At 50.3% G+C, this 19,785-nt stretch overlaps 1 protein-coding gene across 2 annotated transcripts in view; it reads right to left on the minus strand.

The window, feature by feature from the left end:
• The window catches only part of LOC107377938 (rho guanine nucleotide exchange factor TIAM2), a 30,375-nt gene that overhangs the window by 7,736 nt on the left and 2,854 nt on the right, over positions 1-19,785 (minus strand). Inside the window, exons 2-14 of one of the 2 annotated variants that reach the window (XM_015947900.3) lie at positions 9,058-9,157; positions 7,159-8,160; positions 6,609-7,020; positions 6,122-6,294; positions 5,018-5,242; positions 4,768-4,953; positions 4,552-4,680; positions 4,361-4,423; positions 2,579-2,632; positions 2,091-2,157; positions 1,837-1,926; positions 1,404-1,640; positions 632-714 (exon numbers count right to left, since the gene is read on the minus strand). In XM_015947900.3, coding sequence (XP_015803386.3) covers positions 632-714; positions 1,404-1,640; positions 1,837-1,926; positions 2,091-2,157; positions 2,579-2,632; positions 4,361-4,423; positions 4,552-4,680; positions 4,768-4,953; positions 5,018-5,242; positions 6,122-6,294; positions 6,609-7,020; positions 7,159-8,154 — 2,715 coding nt within the window. In that variant the 5' untranslated portion in view covers positions 8,155-8,160; positions 9,058-9,157. Of the gene's footprint in view, positions 1-631; positions 715-1,403; positions 1,641-1,836; positions 1,927-2,090; positions 2,158-2,578; positions 2,633-4,360; positions 4,424-4,551; positions 4,681-4,767; positions 4,954-5,017; positions 5,243-6,121; positions 6,295-6,608; positions 7,021-7,158; positions 8,376-9,057; positions 9,158-19,785 lie in introns of those variants that run through there. The other variant, XM_070544540.1, reaches the window with a different exon arrangement.

A 19,785-nucleotide genomic window follows, 5' to 3' on the forward strand; every position in this document is an offset into this window, starting at 1 on the left:
ACGTGGAGGTCTGAAGCTCTTTAACCCATCCAGCGGGTTCTGGTCCAATGGGTCAGGGTTTACCAGCAGAGCGGCGCCTTCTGCAGCTGATCGGTGGATCAGACGGGTCGTCTGGTCCCGACTGAAGTCCTCCTCCTGTACCTCCCCCTCCTCCTTGGGCAGGACCCAGCACAGAGAGCCCATAGTGAGGCTCAGAGGGGATGCCCCATGGCCGGGGTCAAAGGTCACCCCTGGTTCTGTTACTGCAGTTAGACAACGAGGTGCCGCATCTACGAGCTCCTGCAGGCCGGTAATCCGGTCCGCTTCAGTAAACCCAGATTATCAGGCTGACCGTAGGTCATGTGACACGTGGGGTGGGGGTGATGGTGGTGGGGGTGGGGGAAGTTCTGCAGGCGAGTTTAAAGAAGTTCACATGATGCCCTGTCCTCCTGGGTGTGTCTCAGAACAAGCTCGGTTCTGGTTCTGTTTCTACATGCAGCTTCTGCTCATCCATGAAGCCACTGAGGAGTTTTTTCCTCCTAAAGCTACAATCCAGAGTTTTCCTCTTTCAGGGATGATGTAGGTTCTGGTTCTGACCCACAAACCAACAACCGGATCAAACACTGACAGAATTAACACAGATTTTTCTCACCTGCTCAGGGGTCCTCCGATTGGTCCGGGTTAGGTCAACAGCAGGGGGCGGAGCCTCTGCTGCATCAGGGATGAGTGGTGAGTCTGAGACAAGAAGAGCTTCTTTGTTATTGTTTATTAATAAATAAGTGATGATTTAACAGTTTCAGAACAGTGTGTGTGTGTATATATATGTGTGTGTGTGAGTGTGTGTGTGTGTGCGCGTGTGTGTGTGTATGTATGTATGTATGTGTGTATACGTGTGCACGTGTGTGCACGTGTGTGTGTGTGCATGTGTATACGTGTGTGTGTGTGTGGTAAATGTGTGTGTGTATATATATGTGTGTGTGAGTGTGTATGTGTGTGTGTACATGTGTGTATGTGAGTGTGTGTGTATATGTGTGTGTGAGAGGGTGTGTGTGTGTGTGTGTACAAGTGTGTGTGTGAGTGAGTGTGTGTGTGTGTGTATGTGTGTGTACATGTGTGTGTGTGTGTGTGTGTGTACATATGTGTGTGTGAGAGGGTGTGTGTGTGTGTGTGTGGTTATGTATGTGTGTATATGTGTGTGTGTGTGTGTGTGTGTGTGTGTGTGTGTGTGTGTGTGTGTGTGTGTGTGTGTGCGTGTGCATGTGTATGCATGTGCGTGTGTGCATGCGTGCATGTGTGTGAGTGTGAGTGAGTGTGAGTGAGTGTGTGTGTGTTAATGTGTCTGGTTTAATCTGATTTAAAAAAAAAAACTTTAGAGGATCTGACGCCTGATTGGACCGTTAATCTGAGGTGAGTCCAGCTGTTACCTGTGGTCCAGGTGTGCAGGTGGGTGGGGGTCAGCTGACTGCAGCAGAGGTCAGCGAGGTCCCATGGGTCAGTCGGTTCGGGCCAGACCAGGGTGGGTTCTTCCGGGTCAAGCGATTTGTCTCTCCTCAGCAGCAGCTGCAGGTTCTGGTGGGTGAACAGGGTCTGCAGGAGATCCAGGTCCAGTTCCAGTACGGCCGACCCGTTTACTGCCAGAACCTCGTCTCCAGCTCGGAGTCCTGATGGATTATCGGAGGATTTCAGACATTTTATTTGTAGTTAAAACCAAAGTGACCTGGTTTCTCCTACAAGAACTTTAAAAGAATGGAATAAATCATGTTTGTTGTATCATGTTAATGACCAGAACCAGAACCAGAACGCTCTGCAGGCTGGACCACGACTGCCCTCATGAATAACCAGGAGCAGATGTCTCACCCTCTTTGGCAGACGGTCCAAACGGGTCGACCTCGCTGATGAAGACGTGACTCTCCCCTGCTCCGTCCACGTGACCCGTCACAGCAAAACCTGGAAGCGGATCGGGTCGGAGGAGGAGAGTAAAGTCAGACAGAACCACCAGACCCATTCTTTATGCTTCCTGATGCTCTTAATCTGAGTTCTCAAGTTTATCAGAACCGCAAAACTATTCCCGGTCCCTCTTCCTGATGCTCCGTGTGAGCCCACATTCTCACCGAAGTCCTGGCTGGAGTCGGGTCGGCCCACGTGAAGAAGGAAGACGGAGGAGTTCTGGTCCTTGGGCTGCACAACAACAAACAGACATTCAGTACTTTATACAGAACCCTGAGCCTGTTCTGATCCAGACCAGAACCCCGGATCTGATTCTCCTGCTGGTTCTGGATCAGTGGTTCTGTGGACCACCTGGACACAAAGTGTCATGCTGATCAGCTGCTGGATCACCTGAGAGGGCTCCTGGTCCCGGAGGGCCGGTGTCAGCAGGTCAGCAAGCTGCTGAACAGGTGTGTTGCAGCAGAGAAACCATTAAAAAGTGCTGGGTGCCAGCCCTCCAGGACCTTTAGATGGTCTCTCAGTCTGACATAAAAAGACCAACTGTCCTTTTGTCCTGACCAGAGGACAACACCACTCATCTAGATGTGTCTCCAACTCAACTTCAGCAAAGTTTCTCTTCATTTTTCATCAGAACCTAAAACCTAAAACTAACCTGCAGTTCTGGAGCTCGTCCTGCAGGGGGCGCCACCTCCTCGCGTTTGACCGTCTGCAGGATAAAGCAAACCTTTTATTCCTGTCAACACGGGAAAACGTGATGTTTGACAACAAATAAAATAAACAACAGTGAGAGGAGAAAAATGATGTAAAGGAGAGTGAGGAGGAGGTGGAAGGAGTAAACAAACTTAGGTGGAGGAGAGGAGAGGAGAGGAGAGGAGAGGAGAGGAGAGGAGAGGAGAGGAGAGGAGAGGAGAGGAGAGAAGATGAGGAGAGGAGAGGAGAGGAGAGAAGATGAGGAGAGGAGAGGAGGTGGAGAAGCTTATGTCTCATGCACAAAGGAATTCTGGGAGAATAAAAACCATAACGCTTTTTAATCCCTCTTGTTTACTGAACCCCGTCTCCATGGAGAAAAATGTGGAAACAGCTGATCTGATCAGAACCCTCCTCAGACCCTCAGAGCTCAGGGTGTTCTCCAGCAGGAGGAGTTACCATAATGATCCAAAGTAATCTGATTACATCCTTTAATCTCATCTGGTTAAAATTTAGAGTTCAGAACAGAGATCAGATTTATTTATGAAAGAAGATGAGAGACGAGATTATGGGATGAGATTATATAAAACATGAGATCAAAGATGAGAGACGAGATTATGGGATGAGATTGTATAAAACATGAGATTAGATGAGGGATGAGATTATACACTGAGAGAAGAAACAAGACAGGTGACATAAAACATAATGAAATGAGAATATTTATGAGAGAGATTAAATATGAGACAGATGAGATTGACCCATGATCAGTAACGCAGCAGACCATCTGATCTAATCTAATCTGATCTGTTCATTGAGCTCCACTGGCTACCGCTAGCAGCACGCATCAAATTCAAATAGCTAACACTAGCATACAAAGTCTGAGACGGTACGGCTCCCATCTACCTGAATCCTCTTGCAAAGGCTTACGTCTTGGCCCGGCCACTCCGGTCATCACAGGATCGTCGGCTAGCAGTGCCTACACCACGCTCAGGACAATCCAGACTCTTCTCGTGCATCATTCCACAAATGTGGAATGACCTTCCAAGCACTACCAGAACTGCGGCTTCCTTTTCAATTTTCAAGAGACTCCTGAAGACCGTGCTCTTCAGAGAGCATCTTCTAAACTAGCACCCTCCCTGCACCCGTCCCCCCTCTCTACTGTCCACTCCTTGTTCCCTCCTCTCCATTACTGATGTCAAGTTGTTGTTGTTGTTATTGTTGTTGTTAGCCTCAAGGGCAACATACCGATTATCACTTGTAAATCGCTTTGGACAAAAGCGTCTGCTAAATACATAAACATCTAATCTAATCTGATTTGAGCTAATCTAATCCAAGATACTCTGATCTAATCTAATCTGAGCTAATCTGATCTCATTTGATCTAATCTAATCTGATCTGATCTAATCTGAGCTAATCTGATCTGATCTAATCTGAGCTAATCTGACCTGATCTAATCTAATCTAATCTGATCTGAACTAATTTGATCTGATCTGATCTAATCTGAGCTAAACTGATCCAATCTGAGCTAATCTGATCTGATCTAATCTAACCTGATATGATCTGAAGCATCACTAGATTATTGCGTTACATTGCTGCTTTAAACCAGAATGGACTAAAATAATTTTCCAAACGTCCTTCTCACTAGCCGCCATGCCGACATGGAGCCGTGGATCACGGCTGAGTAGATAAACACGGAAATCTGTCTACGAAATGGGATGTGATCGGAATCTGACGTGATGTTCCGTACCTCGGGCCAGCAGGCAGCAGGAGCGACGTGATTGGATGATCCAGAAAGGTTAGCATCACAAACCTGAAACACAAGAAGCAGAGATGCTGAGCCGGGATGATGGGAACTACCTGGAGCCAGACGGATCAGAACCAAAACCCCGCACTGGGAGGACGGGACTATGTTCTGGTGCAGTCGGAGCAGTCTATTACCTGGTGATCCGAGTGTTTGATCCATCTGTTTAGCGCCTTCAAGGAACTTGGAAGTCCTCGTTTCCGGATGGATCCACCTGAGAGAGTCCAACAGCGCCTCTTCAGAGTGACATCCTCTCGGCTGCAGATCTACACGAGTCCAAACAGAACTACAGAGGTCTGAAGATGCTCGGGACCCATGTGCCCTTCAGAAGCATCTCTGCTGAAGGTCCTTACCAGCGAGTGGAATGAGGACACGGAGAAAACGCCCAGACGTCCCAGCATGCTTTTGGAGGCCCGGCTCGCCACGGCGAGAAGACTCTTTGAGTTGGGCTGCTCGCTGCCCTGCAGGCTGGACAGGTAGCACCTGGTTCTGAACAGGTCCAGATTCAGCTTCTCCAGGTTCTGCTCCCACTGCTGGATCTGAACACAAACACAGGATCAGGAGATCCACACCTGGATCCAGATGTTCCTCTGACCCACTGACCTGGTTCTCCACCGCCCTCCGGTTCTTCTGCTCCTTGATGACAGACAGCTGCAGCTCGGCCATCTTCTTCATCTTGCCGTCCATGTCGATCTTGTGCAGCAGCGAGCGGTTCTGTCCACGCAGCAGACGCAGGGTGTCCTCCCTGCCCTCCCGCCTGGCCAGCAGGGCGGCGCTGGCCGAGTGGATCGCCGTCACCCAGTTCTCCAGGTCCGTCTGGCTGGTAGCCTGGGCGGGAACCGGAGTCTGGGTCAGAACCAGTTCCTCTTCAAACCCAGAGGAGAAACAACCACGACGGTTTTGTTCTACAGCTGAGCCGTTTGGGCCACTGTACCATCTAACGCCACGACACACTTCAGTTTTACCGCAAAGCAGCAGGAAGTAAAACCTTCAGATGGTCCATCAGGACCGACCCGCTCCTCGTTAGTCATTAGCTCCTGTGAGGACCTCCATTAGGAGACTTTCAGAGCCTCTCACTGCTCTCTCACACACACACACACACACACACACACACACACACACACACACACACATTAACACGCACGCACACACACTCACACACATACACACACTCACATATACACACACACACACACATTAACACGCACGCACGCACGCACGCACGCACGCACTCACACTCACACACACACACACATACACATGCACACGCACACACACACACACACACATAGACACACACACACACGCACGCACGCACACACAAGTACGCACGCACACGCACATATAGACACAAGCGCGCACACATGCACGCACGCACGCACACACGCACGCACGCACGCGCGCGCACACACACACACACACACACGCACACACACACACACACACACACACAGATGCTCAGAGTGACTCTGGGATGGAGGCAGAACTCCTCGAGGTCGTAAAGCCGGGGTGATGGAGATCCGGAGGAGCGGTCCCCTGTGACCTCTGACCCTTGAGGTCCTGCCCCAGGCGTTTCAGATAAGATTTCTAGGGATCAGAAAGTGATGCCCCCCCCCTCATGTGGGAGCCGAGGGGAGACTCCAGCAACCAGACCCCCCCTCACAGTGCCTTCAGGGTCGTTGTGCTGCGTTTGAGTGCCTCTCTCACCTGGAACAGGTAGACGTCTCCATACATGTTGCTGAGACAGAAGACGTGTTCCCTCCTGGGGTGTTCAGGGACGGCCTGGACGATGCCATCATCAGCCAGCAGAGCGTAGCGGGGGGAGCGCTCCTGGTCAGCGCCACTCCGCCCAAAGGTTTCATAGAACAGCAGCGAGCAACCTGGGATCAGAGACGTGGGATTAGGATTTTAATCTCTAGTTTCATCAAATATGTTTGAGGAGTAAGGTCAAAGTTCATCTCCCTCAGACTCCTCAGCAGGAAAAGGTTTTTATCCTGACTTCCAGCTCCTCTAACGCTGCGTTCGCTGATCCATAAATGTGGGAAATCTCAAAAATTAGAGGGATTAAACCTGAAATCATCAGAAATTAAATATATGATCTGACTGACGTGTTTAGAGGAGAAATTATCTGATTATTCTGGCTGATCTGGACCTGGTACCAGAAGCTCTAGAACATCTCCAGACCCAGACCCACCCTTCAGAGTGACCCAGAACCGCCTCCACCTGCGGCGGGCCACCAGCTCCAGTTTCTGGTCCCTGCTGATGCTAATGAGAGGTTTGAAGGAAAGCCATCCGGCTCGTCGGACCACGCCCTGCTCCTTCTCCAGCAGAACCTCCAGGTCTCCTCCTCCTTCATCCACCTCCTCCTCCTCATCGTCGTCTTCTTCTCCCTCTGACGGGTCGGTCCGGTCCGCCACGCTGCTGCGGCCTGTCTCCAGCTCCTGCATGAAGTTCCTGTAGATGTTCTGCCTCTGAACGTCGTTGCTCTGGTTCTGGCCCCTGGAGGAGCTGCAGTGGACTAGAGGAGCCTGGTTCTGATGGTGGAGCGGGTTGGAGGACCAGGACATGCTGCCACTCAGCCCGCTGATGAAGACATCAGGTGACTCCTGCAGAGAAAACAAACAGAACCGACATTTTAGGAATCATGTAAGGAGCAAATGGAACTTCCTGTTTCCTGTTTGGGTCATCAGCTGATTTTAGGAGATGGAGGTCCAGGATGAAGAACTTCCATCACCTCATCCTACCTGAATCCGTCTCCTTTTCCGGCTCAGACTTCCCGTCCATTCGCTCAGACGTTGGATGCGGCTCTTTAGGTAGTCTTTCCGGTTGACCCCACAGGAGGCGGAGCTCATAGGCTGGGGTCTGCGGCAGGGAAGCGTGGAGGTGGGAAAACGTTCCACATGTTGGATTGGCTCCGCCTGGATGATGTCAGTTAGTGCTGACGAGGAGAAGGCGGCGGTCGCTGTCTGCTCTTGGAAGCAGATGTCAAATGCTGCCGAGAACACATCCGATGTGACTGGGAAGCAACTGGACTCGACGGGAAAAGCAGGAAGCGCGTTTCGGCTGCTGCTGAATCCCGACTCCGACACCAGACCGAGGTCCGGCTGCAGGATCACAGAATCTCCGATCCCGCTATCCTCTGTGCGGCCGGAGCAGCAGCTGTTGAACCCCGTGACTGTCTCTTTAACAGGAAACAAGAGGGCGGAGCTTAACCCAGGTGACATTTCCTCCACCTGAGCAGAGGAGAAGGTGTTGTAGCCACTGCTGTTGTCCAGGCTCCACCCACCGTCGGTCAGCTCGCCGCCGCCGCCCCAGGGCGAGTCGTACCAGGAGCCATCGGAGCTCAGCGAGCTGCCATTGCTGGTGCGAAGGGACGTTTCTGGACCGGTACCGAGTGGGGGCGTCGGCTCCACTGGGACCATCCTGGAGGTGGTGAACGCCACCCTCATGCTGCCATCTTTGCTGAGCAGCACCTTAGGGCTGCTGCCGTTCTCCACCGACCCCCCATCGCTCCTCCTGGACCCGACGAGCACCCGGTCCTTCTGAGGAGAACCGGCTCCTCCTTGGGCCGGTTTGGTCTCATAGTGCCAGGAGGCGTTCTGGCTGGGGTAGCCCCGCCCCCGACTCCTGGTGTTGCTCTTCCACCAGGTACGTGCTGACGGAGCCTCCTCCCTCTTGGAGAACCTGAAGGAGGGTTTGACCGGGGAGGCGAAGGTGCTGTGACTGTCTGTGTTTCCCATGGCAACCTGCAGGATGACATCATCAACATGAGATGGTCAGAGTCGCTGGTATCCATTACATCATCAAGAACCCAAACTAAAACCAGAACCCAGAAGGTCCTTGTGTCCTCTCCGAGTCCCAGGTCCTCCTGTCCCTGTCCCGGATCATTTAAAATAAAACTGCATCAGATTCCCTCTCCAGGCACTGCGAGAGGCGTCTGGAACCAGGAGTTCAGATCCCAACGGAGAAGAGGGAGACTGAAGCAGGAACAGATGAACTCTGACTGAAGGGAACAAGAACATTTGTAAAGATGTTTCAATTTGTTTGCAGGTAAAATTCTAATCTATTCTAATCTATTCTAATCTAATCTAATCTAATCCAGCGTTATTAATTCAGTCTGATTAAATTCCCAGTTTGGTCCCAGTGAGGATCTGGTTCGGTGCCGGATCGGTCTGCGACTCCTGCATCAATAAAACACCTGAGGTTCTGAAAGTCCAAAGCTTCCATCCAGCCGAGCAGGATGGATCGGACCAGAACCTTCAGATCAGGAGCTGAAGGCTGGTTGTTCCCAAACATGGAAACCAGAACAGAACCAGGACCCAGATTCCATCTGCAGGAACCTGACTGGGAAACTTATCTAAAGTGGAAAACCGCCAGAGGTTTCACTCGGTCTGAAGCCGATCAGCTCTCGTTCCTACAGACGTTCGACTTTAAGGAAAAACGGAGAAAAACAAAATTCCAGGATGGGATTAGAACATCTAAACCAATTCTTTTGTCCAATATTTTAATTTTAAACTAAATTCTTGTTTCTATTTAATTTCCTAACTGATCCGGTCCTGCTTAATCCCACTGGTTCTAATCCCCAAATAAAAGCAGCTAATCGGAACCTGATCATCTAAAACTGATCAAATAAAAACTTTTACCGGTTTCTGCTCCTCAGATCTTCAGCAGCTCCGTCATTCTTCGTCCTGCTGCCTCCAGCTGCTGCCTCTCTCTGGGTGCTGCTCGCTCTGCCCCTCTCATCTGTTGGGGGACGACAGCGGGAGGGCGGAGCTTAATGAGTTTGAGCACACAGACTTTCCTTTTGTTCCCCCCCCCCTTCCATGACGTTCCCGCTCTCAGTCCAGACCTCTGGTGTTTATTTTGGTTTTGAGGAATGCCGAGACATTTTCTCCTGCTTCGGCTCTGCTGATCCGAGACTGGCAGCAGAGCCGGGATCATCAGCTAGAGAACATCAGCATCTCCAAACCGTCGGCTCCTCGACATTCCGTGTCAGTCAGAATGTTCCCGGTTCACACTCCGAGTCGGTTTCATTAGAACCTGGATGTGATTTACAGCATTTCCTCTCAGGTCTGCATCCTCCTCTTCTTCTGCAGAAAGGTCAGAGGTCACAGAGAGCTCGAGGCTCGGGCTCTAACAACCCGCTGGAGTGGGGCGACGCCCATCCTGTCCCTGAAGAGGAAGAAGCAGCAACACAATGCACCGCTGACCCTCAAACACATCCCTGACCTTTGACCTCTCCCACTCAAACCTCGACAGCCGGAACGCTCAGACTTGCAGAGACGAGTTTTAATCAGGAGAAAAGTTATTTCCCACCAAAGCTGCAGTTCAGAGAACGTTTCCGGTGTTCCTAAAGTTCTGGAAGAAAAAACTTGCTTCACTTCTTCCTGTAAACACGCAATCAGTGGTCCAACAGAACCGGGTCATTCTTCATCAGAACATAACGGTCTGAGGCGAGACCCACGGAGCCGTTCGTAGTCAGTGGACTAGCCGTTAGCTCATCAGTCCTATGGGACGTCAACTGCTCAGGTGAGACAGGAAGTGATGACTCAGGTGAGGGTTGACTGTGAGTAGAACACAGACTTTATGGTTCTGCTGTTGGAGTTAATCTGGAGTTAAACTAAACCAAACAAGTTAAAATACCCGATTAGAATAAATTATCCCCCCCGTCCCATCAGCCATCTGCCGGCTCCCGGGAGCGCCCCCCCCCCATTCTTCCTACACAATGACCCCCAGCAGCATACTGAAACCATCCAGCTGATGTCATTGATGCAGCCTGAAGTCCTGCGGTTCTGGAGGGAGAATGCCACCTGTTCTGAGCTGATCCGATTCTTCAGGAGGAAAATGTTCTGATCCAAAACAAGGTTCTGGTTTCTGCAAGAATAAACCAGACCACATTGGTTCTGTTGAGCACAAACAGGAAGTCCAGATCAGCTGTTAACAGCAGAACACTGGAACGCCGCCCAGAGCCTCCAGAACCAGAACATCTCAGCGGTTTTATCTTTTTATACAAAAATGTCTGCCGTATCTCCTCTAAAAGAAATTCTGATGTTTTAAGTTCTTCACGTTGAAAGAAAAGCTGATCATGGTTCTGGTTCTGGTTCCTGAGCCACTGTGGTTTCAAACCTCCAGCCAACACCAGTTTAACTCTTTACTGGTTCTGATGGACTTCGCTCCTCCTGCAGAAGCTTTAAAGTCCAGAAAACCAGAAGATGCTCCTCTGATTCATCGACCCGCATGTTCTCCTTGAGAGTGATGGAGACAGAAGGAGGGCGAATGGGAGGGGGTCACAAAGAGGGAGTCTGAGAAGGACGAGGCAGGAGCTGCAGTCAGCAGAATCGTTCTCCTCATCAAGGAGGTGTGGCTGGGGGGGGGGGGGGGGGTTCCTGTTGGGTTGACTGGGGTCCTTGTCCAGGACTAAGGAGGATGGGCGGAGCCCTGAAGACCCAGGAGGTGTGTTGGGTTTGGTGTGGTCCAAGTTACTATTTTCCCTCAAAAGAAGGAGGTGCTAGTCTGGAGCGTGTGGAGCTCCAGTGACAGAATTAATCTGGGAGGAGACAACGCAGACCTTCACAGGCTTGTCGGGAGGTCCACAGCCCGGTTTAACGTTTATGGTTCCAGTCCTCCGGTTAATTGACTAAGAATTCCTGGACGCTAGGGGACAGAGACAGACCGGGTCCTCCAGCCTGCTGTGGCCCACAGTCATGTCAAGAAGAAGAAGGATCTTCTACATCTAAAGATAAAAGTCAGGAGGTGCTTCTCAAAACAAAACTAAACAAAAACGATTAAAAAAATATTGTAATTAAATTGTTGTTAAATCCTCTTCCAAGCAGTCCAGAACCAGCTGCTGATGGTTCTGGACACATGAACATCACCTGTGACCACCAGCATGGCGCGGTGGGTTAGAACTGTTCTAGACTGGTTTAGATCGTACCTTTCGTACCAGTGTCTGTAGAAACCAGATCATGTCAGATTCTACTGATCTGTACTGTGGGGTACCCCAAGGCTCTGTTTTGGGTCCACTGTTGTTTCTGCTGTACATACACCCTCTTGGACAGATAATTGATTCTTTTCATAATGTCTTACTGCTCCATATCTCCAAACTGTGAAGGTTGGTGTTCAAACATGAACCTGAAATGGTTCTCCATGCCTTTATCTCCTCCCGTCTAGATTACTGTAACACACTCTTCACATGTTTTAACAAAAAAGCCCTTGACCGCCTTCAGTTGGTCCAGAACTCTGCAGCGAGGCTCCTAACTGGAGCAAACAGAAGAGCTCACATCACTCCTATTCTGATGTCTCTGCACTGGTTACCCGTTAACTTTAGAGTTCATTTTAGAGTCCTGACTAGAACTTTCAGGGCTCTACATGGTCAAGCTCCTCCCTATATCACTGACCTGTTGAAGCCTTATGCTCCAACCCGAGCCCTCAGGTCCACCCACCAGAACCTTCTAGAAGTTCCAAAGACCAGATACAAAGTGGAGGTGATCGCTCCTTCCAGACTGTTGCACCCCGACTCTGGAATGATCTTCCTTTATCCTTAAGCAGCGTTGACAGTCTGGACACTTTTAAAAAACAGCTGAAGACCCATTTATTTAAAGCTGCTTTCACCTAAACTTTTTATTTTCTTATCTTTTACTCAAATGTTTAATCTTTCATTTGTTTTATGGTATTTTATCATTTTATGACTTTATTTTTCTGATTTTAATCTATTTCTGTTTAGAGATCATTATGATTTATTTTGAGCTATGTGAAGCACTCTACAACACAACACAACACAACACAACACAAACACACACACACACACACACACACACACACACACACACACACACACAATTCAGCCTGACCGGTGGATCTAATCCGATCTGGTTTAGTTAACCAGCTCGGGTCATCTTCAGGTCACCACTAAACTGATAACAGATCAGATTTTAGGTACTGCCTGTTGGGACTCAAACTACAAACCTGAACAGGATCGCATCATTAGCTCCAGTTTGCTCTGCATTAAACTGGATCATTTAAATCTGTAATCTGATATTTATCAGATTATTTAATCTAGTTTAATTTCACTCAAACAAACAAGTTGATTTATAGATAAAAATGTTAAATAAAGCTAAATGAGACAAAAAGATGAAATTTTATCAGATCAAAACTTTGATCTTTTATAAAATAAAACTAAAAGTGTATGAGTTTCAGCAGATTTAATCTGTCGGATTAAAGTTCATTTTTAATTTTACAGACTGACACATGGAGACATGCTGCAGACAGACAGGTCCAAAGATCAGAGACATCGGTGGAGGACAGGAGCAGGAGGACACGTGTCCATGAAGACCGAATGAACTCAAAGCTTCAGGTCTTTATAAAAAGGTTTGAAAGATAAATTTGGATCGATTGAAGCTTTTCTTTATCTCTTTATCCTGATAAAAGTGAATCTGCGTCTCCAGCAGCTCCCAGATCAGATTATAGGGACACCATGGGCCCCCCCAGGGACCCTCAGAGATGCAGCAGCATGTTTGTCACCACAGGAAACATCGACTGGGCCAACAAAAGCAGAACCTGAGCAGCGCCTCCGTGTTCCACAATTTGGTTCTTTTGTTCTTTAGAGACTCTGCGGAGCGAGCAGGAGGAGAGCGTCCCCCGTCTATTCAGACTCCAGATGCTGCTGTTAGACCCCCCCCACCCCCCCCCAAAAGACATGGCTGCTCTTCCAAAGACAAAGAAACTTTAACAGATGAAACAAAGAAATCCACTAAAATGAGGATTTAACTAATGAAAATGGCCTCACTCCTCCTTGAACCGTCACCTTATCATGGTGGAGGAGTTTGAGTGCCCTAATGATCCTAGGAGCTATGTTGTCTGGGGCACTTTGTGCCCCTGGTAGGGTCTCCCGTGACAAATTGGTCTTAGGTGAAGGGGAGGACAAAGAACGGTTCAGAGGATCTTTCATGGATGTAAATTCAAAGAGTCGGAGTACCCAGCCCCGAGGGTTATCGGGGACCCACCCTGGAGCCAGGCCTGGGGTTGGGGCCCGTGAGCGAGTGCCTGGTGGCTGGGCTTTTGCCCATGGGACCCAGCCCGAACCGGATACATGGGCTCATCCAACCATGGACCCACCACCTGCAGGAGGAACATGAAGGGTCCGGTGCAGTGTGGATTGGGTGGCAGACCGAGGCGGGAGCCTTGGCGGTCCGATCCCTGGACAACGAAACTGGTTTTTGGGACATGGAACATCACCTCGCTGGCGGGGAATGAGCAGGAGCTTGTGGCAGAGGTTGAGCGGTACCGGCTAGATATGGTTGGATTCACCTCGACACAAAGAATTGGCTCTGGAACCCAAGTCCTTGAGAAGGGTTGGACACTCTCCTTTGCTGGAGTTGCTCTGGGTGAGAGGCGGAGGGCTAGGGTTGGCTTTTTGTTAGCCCCAAGACTCTCTGCCTGTGTGTTGGGGTTTACCCCGGGGGACGAGAGGGTAGCTTCCCTGCGCCTTTGGGTCGGGGAATGGGTCCTGACTGTTGTTTGTGCTTATGGGCCAAATATCAGTTCAGAGTACCCACCCTTTTTGGAGTCCCTGGGACGAGTGCTAGATAGTGCTCCACCAGGTGACTCCATTGTCCTGCTGGGGGACTTCAATGCTCACGTGGGTAATGACAGCATGACCTGGAGGGGTGTGATTGGGAGGAACGGCCCGCCTGATCTGAACTCGAGTGGTGTTTCGTTATTGGACTTCTGTGCAAGCCGCAGTTTGGCCATAACGAACACCATGTTCGAACATAAGGATGTCCATCGGTACACTTGGTACCAGGGCAGCCTAGGTTGCAGGTCGATGATAGACTTTGTAGTCATATCATCTGACTGAAGCGGTCAACTGATACCACCTGGTGGTGAGTTGGATCAGATGGCAGGGGAAGATGCCGAAAAGACCTGGCAGACCCAAACGCATAGTGAGGCTCTGCTGGGAACGCCTGGCAGAAGAACCTGTCAAGACGGTCTTCAACTCCCACCTCTGGTAGAGCTTTGACCGCATCCTGAGAGCAGTGGGGGACATTAACTCGGAGTGGGCCTTGTTCCACTCTGCGATTGTTGAGGCGGCTGTTGCTAGCTGTGGTCGCAAGGTGGTCAGTGCCAGTCGTGGTGGCAACTCCCGTACCCGCTGGTGGACACCAGAGGTTCAGGGAGCCATCAGGCTGAAGGAGGAGACATACAGGGCGTGGCTGGTCTGTGGGTCTCCGGAGGCAGCAGACAGGTACCACACAGCCAAGCATGCTGCAGCAGTGGCAGTTGCCGAGGCAAAATCTCAGGCGTGGGAGGAGTTTGATGAGGCCATGGAGAAAGACCATCGATCGGCTCCAAAGAGGTTCTGGCAAACTGTCCGGCGCCTCAGGAGAGGAAGGCAGCAACTCGCTCACATTGTTTATAGTGGGGATGGGGAGCTGCTGACATCAACTGGGGCTATAGTCGAACGGTGGAAGGAATACTTTGAGGAGCTCCTCAATCCCACCTACGCGCATTCCGAGGAGGAACCATAGCAGGGAGACCTGGGGATGGGCTGTCCAATCTCGGGGGCAAAAGTTGCTTAGGTAGTCAAACAACTACACAGCGGCGGAGCCCCGGGGGCGGTTGAGATTCGTCCTGGGTATCTCAAGGCTATGGATGTTGTAGGGCTGCCGCGGTTGACACGTCATCGGGGGCAGTTCCTGCGGATTGGCAGACCGGGGTGGTGGTCCCCATCTTTAAGAAGGGTGACCTGAGGGTGTGTTCCAACTATAGGGGGATCACACTCCTCAGCCTCCCTGGAAAGGTCTACTCCAAGGTACTGGAGAGGAGGATCCGATCGATAGTTGAATCTCAGATTGAGGAGGAGCAATGTGGTTTTCGTCCTGGCCGTGGAACTGTGGACCAGCTCTATACCCTTGCAAGGGTGATGGAGGGGGCATGGGAGTTTGCCCAACCAATCCACATGTGCTTTGTGGATTTGGAGAAGGCTTATGACCGTGTCCCCAGGGGCACCCTGTGGGGGACGCTCCAGGAGTATGGGGTGGGCGGCTTTCTTTTAAGGGCCATTCAGTCCCTTTACCAGAGGAGAGTGAGTTTGGTCCGCATAGCCGGTAGTAAGTCGGACCTGTTCCCGGTGAGGGTTGGACTCCACCAGGGCTGCCCTTTGTCACCGGTTCTGTTCATTACTTTTATGGACAGAATTTCTAGGCGCAGCCGTGGTGTGGAGTGTGTCGAGTTTGGTGGCAGGAGAATCTCGTCTCTGCTTTTTGCGGATGATGTGGTCCTCCTAGCTTCATCCAGCTCTGACCTTCAGCTCTTGCTGGGTAGGTTTGCGGCAGAGTGTGAAGCGGCTGGGATGAGGATCAGCACCTCCAAATCTGAGACCATGGTTCTCGATAGGAAAAGGGTGGCTTGCCAACTCCAGGTCGGGGGAGATGTCCTACTTCAAGTGGAGGAGTTTAAGTATCTCGGGGTCTTGTTCACGAGTGAGGGTAGGAGGGATCGGGAGATCGACAGGCGGGTTGGTTCAGCGTCTGCAGTGATGCGGACGCTGAACCGATCTGTCTGAAGAGGGAGCTGAGCCAGAAAGCCAGGCTCTCGATTTACCGGTCGATCTACGTCCCAATCCTCACCTATGGTCATGAGCTTTGGGTAATGACCGAAAGAAAGAGATCGTGGATACAAGCGGCCGAAATGAGTTTCCTCCGTAGGGTGGCTGGGCTCAGCCTTAGAGATAGGGTGAGGAGCTCGGACATTTGGGAGGGACTCGGAGTAGAACCGCTGCTCCTCCGGATCGAAAGGAGTCAGTTGAGGTGATTTGGGCATCTGGTCAGGATGCCTCCTGGACGCCTCCCTGGGGAGGTGTTTTGGGCATGTCCTGCCGGCAGGAGGCCCCTGGGTCGACCCAGGACACGTTGGAGAGGTTACATCTCCAAACTGGTCCGGGAACGCCTTGGGGTCCTGCCGGAGGAGCTGGTGGAGGTGGATGGGGAGAGGACGGTCAGGAGCTCCCTAGCTGGGATGCTGCCCCCGCGACCCGGACCCGGATAAGCAGAGGAAGACGACGACTACGACGAAAATGGCCTCTGAATACCCACAATGCACCTGAGTTTGATCGCAGCTCTTCAGAAGTAAATCCTCAGCCGATGCACCGATTCTGGTTCTAAGGGCCGATACCGATTTATCCCAAAGAGCCAGCATCTGAATAACTAGATACGAGTTACCGACTAGTTAATAACTAACGAGTCGTTTGGAGGAATTCAAACTTGAGGAGAAAAGTTCAGGCTTTCTTCCTCAGCTGAAGATGAAACACGTGTTATCTGGTTCTCACCTGTGGGATTCAGGTGTTCATCGATTAGCTGCAATTCATTTAAAACACCCTGTTTCGTGCAGGTGAGTGGGCGGGGCTGTCAGCCAGATGAGTGGGTGGGGCGGTCAGCCAGGTGAGTGGGCGGGGCTGTCAGCTAAGTGAGTGGGCGGGGCCGTCAGCTAAGTGAGGAGGCGTGGCTCTCAGCCAGCTGAGGGGGCATGGCTGTCAGCCCCTCACCCTGGGCTCTGGTCTCAGGAACCTCCCACAGGGACCTCAGAGCTTCACCTCTTCTGCTCAGTGGAAAGATTCATCAACAGCTGTGGTTGTTTGTTGAGTTCTGCTGCTAAATGAGTCCAAACCAACAGAACCGCTGCTTAGAGGAGTTTACATCCCTCTGAGGACTCTAAACAACAACCAGAACCAAGTGAGTCGGATGTATATTTATGAAGTCCTGCTTTCAGTGTGTGTGGACACACTGAAAGCAGGACTTCATAATTAAAGGTCAGGTTTGGATGGAAGGCCTGCTGGTCTGGTCCACACCCAGGCTGGGCCGGTCTAGTACATTGTTCCACTGAAGACTTTATCAGATCCGACAGGAAGGAAAAGCCAAACTCTAGACGTCCTCAAGCTGTTAGATTTTAGCCCCGCCCACTCTGGTTCTGTGCTGTCTTGGGCGATTTGAGTCCTCCTTGTTCATAAAAGTGATTAAAGAGTTCTAATTCGGACCTGAGGGCAGAGAAAGGCCCGTTTGTTCCTGAGCAGGTAGGTGTTAGTCGTCGTGGGTCAGCCCGGCCCAGTCTGGCCCAGTTTGGTGGTTCTGAACAACAGGAATGTTAAACCTGCTGAGGTGGAAAACAAACCGGAGACAAAAGGCCGAGGTTTGTGAGCAGAATCAAAGGAAATGATGCTGATGTGGGCTAACAGCTGGACCCAGACACAGTCCAGTGTTCCTGGTCCAGAACCAAACCGACCAGACTCGCTCATCCTGGGATTGGCTCTCAGTTGTGTTTCCTTTCTATGTTTTATTATTCCCATTTTTCTGGGCTGGGTCAGTCATCGTTTCTGATCCGTGTTTTTATTCATTCTACTGCGTTCTACTTTTTATTTGCCGCGTCCAGCGCCTCGCGCTCCTGTAGAGGGGTGTGGAACAAACCTTTCCCAGTTTTCCCTAGGTTCTCTTGTGTATCCATAAAGACCCAGATAGCATTCCCATGTTGGATAAAGTAGAAACATCAGAACACGTCTGCAGCCTCCAGCGTTCCCTGGAATCTTGAAACACAACAGCAGCTTTATTTTTAACAGCAGCGACTTCCTGCAGGACAACATCTGGCTGCAGCAGGAAATTCCCTCTGCTGGGAAACGACGAGACGTCAGCAACACACCAACGCCGCACCGATTTCACATCCAACACCTGAGAGGGGTCCAACATCCCGTCACACGCTTCCTGTTCTGCTGTCAGCGACCCGGCCCGACCCGACCCGACAACGCCTCTGGGTTTAAAACACCTCACTATGCTCCTGGTTCAGCTCGGCACCGGGACAGACTCATCCAAACACCAAACAGCAACCCGAACCGTCCAGCTGGACTTGTGCTAAACGAAAACTTTAAGATCAGGAATTGTGATGAATCTGAGTTTCTGCACGACAACAAACCCGTTAAATCCAGAGTTCTTCTGTAATTCCCAGCAGAAACCACAGGGAGGAATTCTCTGGTTACACAACGAGGAGGAAAACTGGAAAACAAACTAAACAAGGAAACTTTTCCAGCAGTCTGGAACTTTTGTGACTTTGTCCTGGAGAATTTAAATGAATCAGTCATTAAACTTCCAGTTAAACCAGGAGTCGATTCAGGAATCACGAGGAACTGCGGACGTTCCTCATCTAGAGGTCCAAACTAAAATGATCCGATGTTGGGAAATGATGGAATTGAAGTTGTTTTGGTAAAATCCTGATTTTAACAGATCGTGTCGTCGGTGCCGACTGACGTGATCGTTCCGCTGTGGTGGCCATCTTGGATGAGGTTCTCTGTTTCAGGCTTTATTGTTTCTATTAGAAATTATTATTTTTTTATTCTAAAAGTTCCCTAAATGGGTTCACTCAGATTTTCCACATGAAGTTAGCTTAAAAATGTCCTTAATGTGAAACCAGGAATTGGTCAGATCCATTCTGAACTGCCCCAGAACCGCTAGACAGGACGGAACGTCTCTGGGACACCAAACGGCAGCAGAACCAGAACTCAAAGACACAAAACAATCTTTTATGAGGCGCCTCAAGATAAAAATCACCAAAGAAATTAATTCAAGTATACAAGATTTTAAAAATGATGAAAAATATGTTTTAAATGAGGGAAAAAAGAGAAAGTGAACAGGAAAGAGGGAAATCAGCGGATCTGGGAAAGGCGGAATAAGAGCAGAACAAGGAGAGGGAGGTGATGAAGGTCCCACCAAACCTGAACAGGTGAATTTAAAGGAGACCACCGAGTCCACTGGTCTCAGGCTCGGGGGAGAGAGATCCAGAGTCTGGGGGCCACAGCAGCAGATGATCTGTCACCTTTGACCTTTAGCTTGATGCTGCACAACCAGTAGGCTTTGGTCACTGGACCTCAGGGACCTGCTGGGGGTGTAGGGACTAAGAAATTCACCAATGTAAGATGGTGCTTGTCCATGTAAGGCCCTATAGACCAGAACCAGGATCTTGAAATGAACCCTGAAGGTAATCAGGAGAGATTACTGGGAAGACTCGGAGAGACAGGGAGGGATGGAAAGACATGTCAGGATATGGAAAACTGGATCACTAGATACACGTTTTCCAGTGTCTGCTAATCCTCTTTAGTAAGAGTCGTAGGAACACAGAATCACCCAGAAGTAACCAAAGACGAGACGACTTGCAGGATTCAGGAACGTTTAATCTGAACACGGAATGCCTATTCTCTTACACGTGCACATGCACACACATACAATAATGATGACATGTTGGGCTGTGTGACATGGGTGGGCGAGGCAGTTTATTATGATGAGGGGAGAGGGAGACAGCGAGAGAGACAGTGGGAGAGAGAGAAAATGAGAGAG

The sequence above is a fragment of the Nothobranchius furzeri genome, chromosome 2 (assembly GCF_043380555.1).
Source record: "Nothobranchius furzeri strain GRZ-AD chromosome 2, NfurGRZ-RIMD1, whole genome shotgun sequence".
NCBI classification, from domain to species: domain Eukaryota; kingdom Metazoa; phylum Chordata; class Actinopteri; order Cyprinodontiformes; family Nothobranchiidae; genus Nothobranchius; species Nothobranchius furzeri.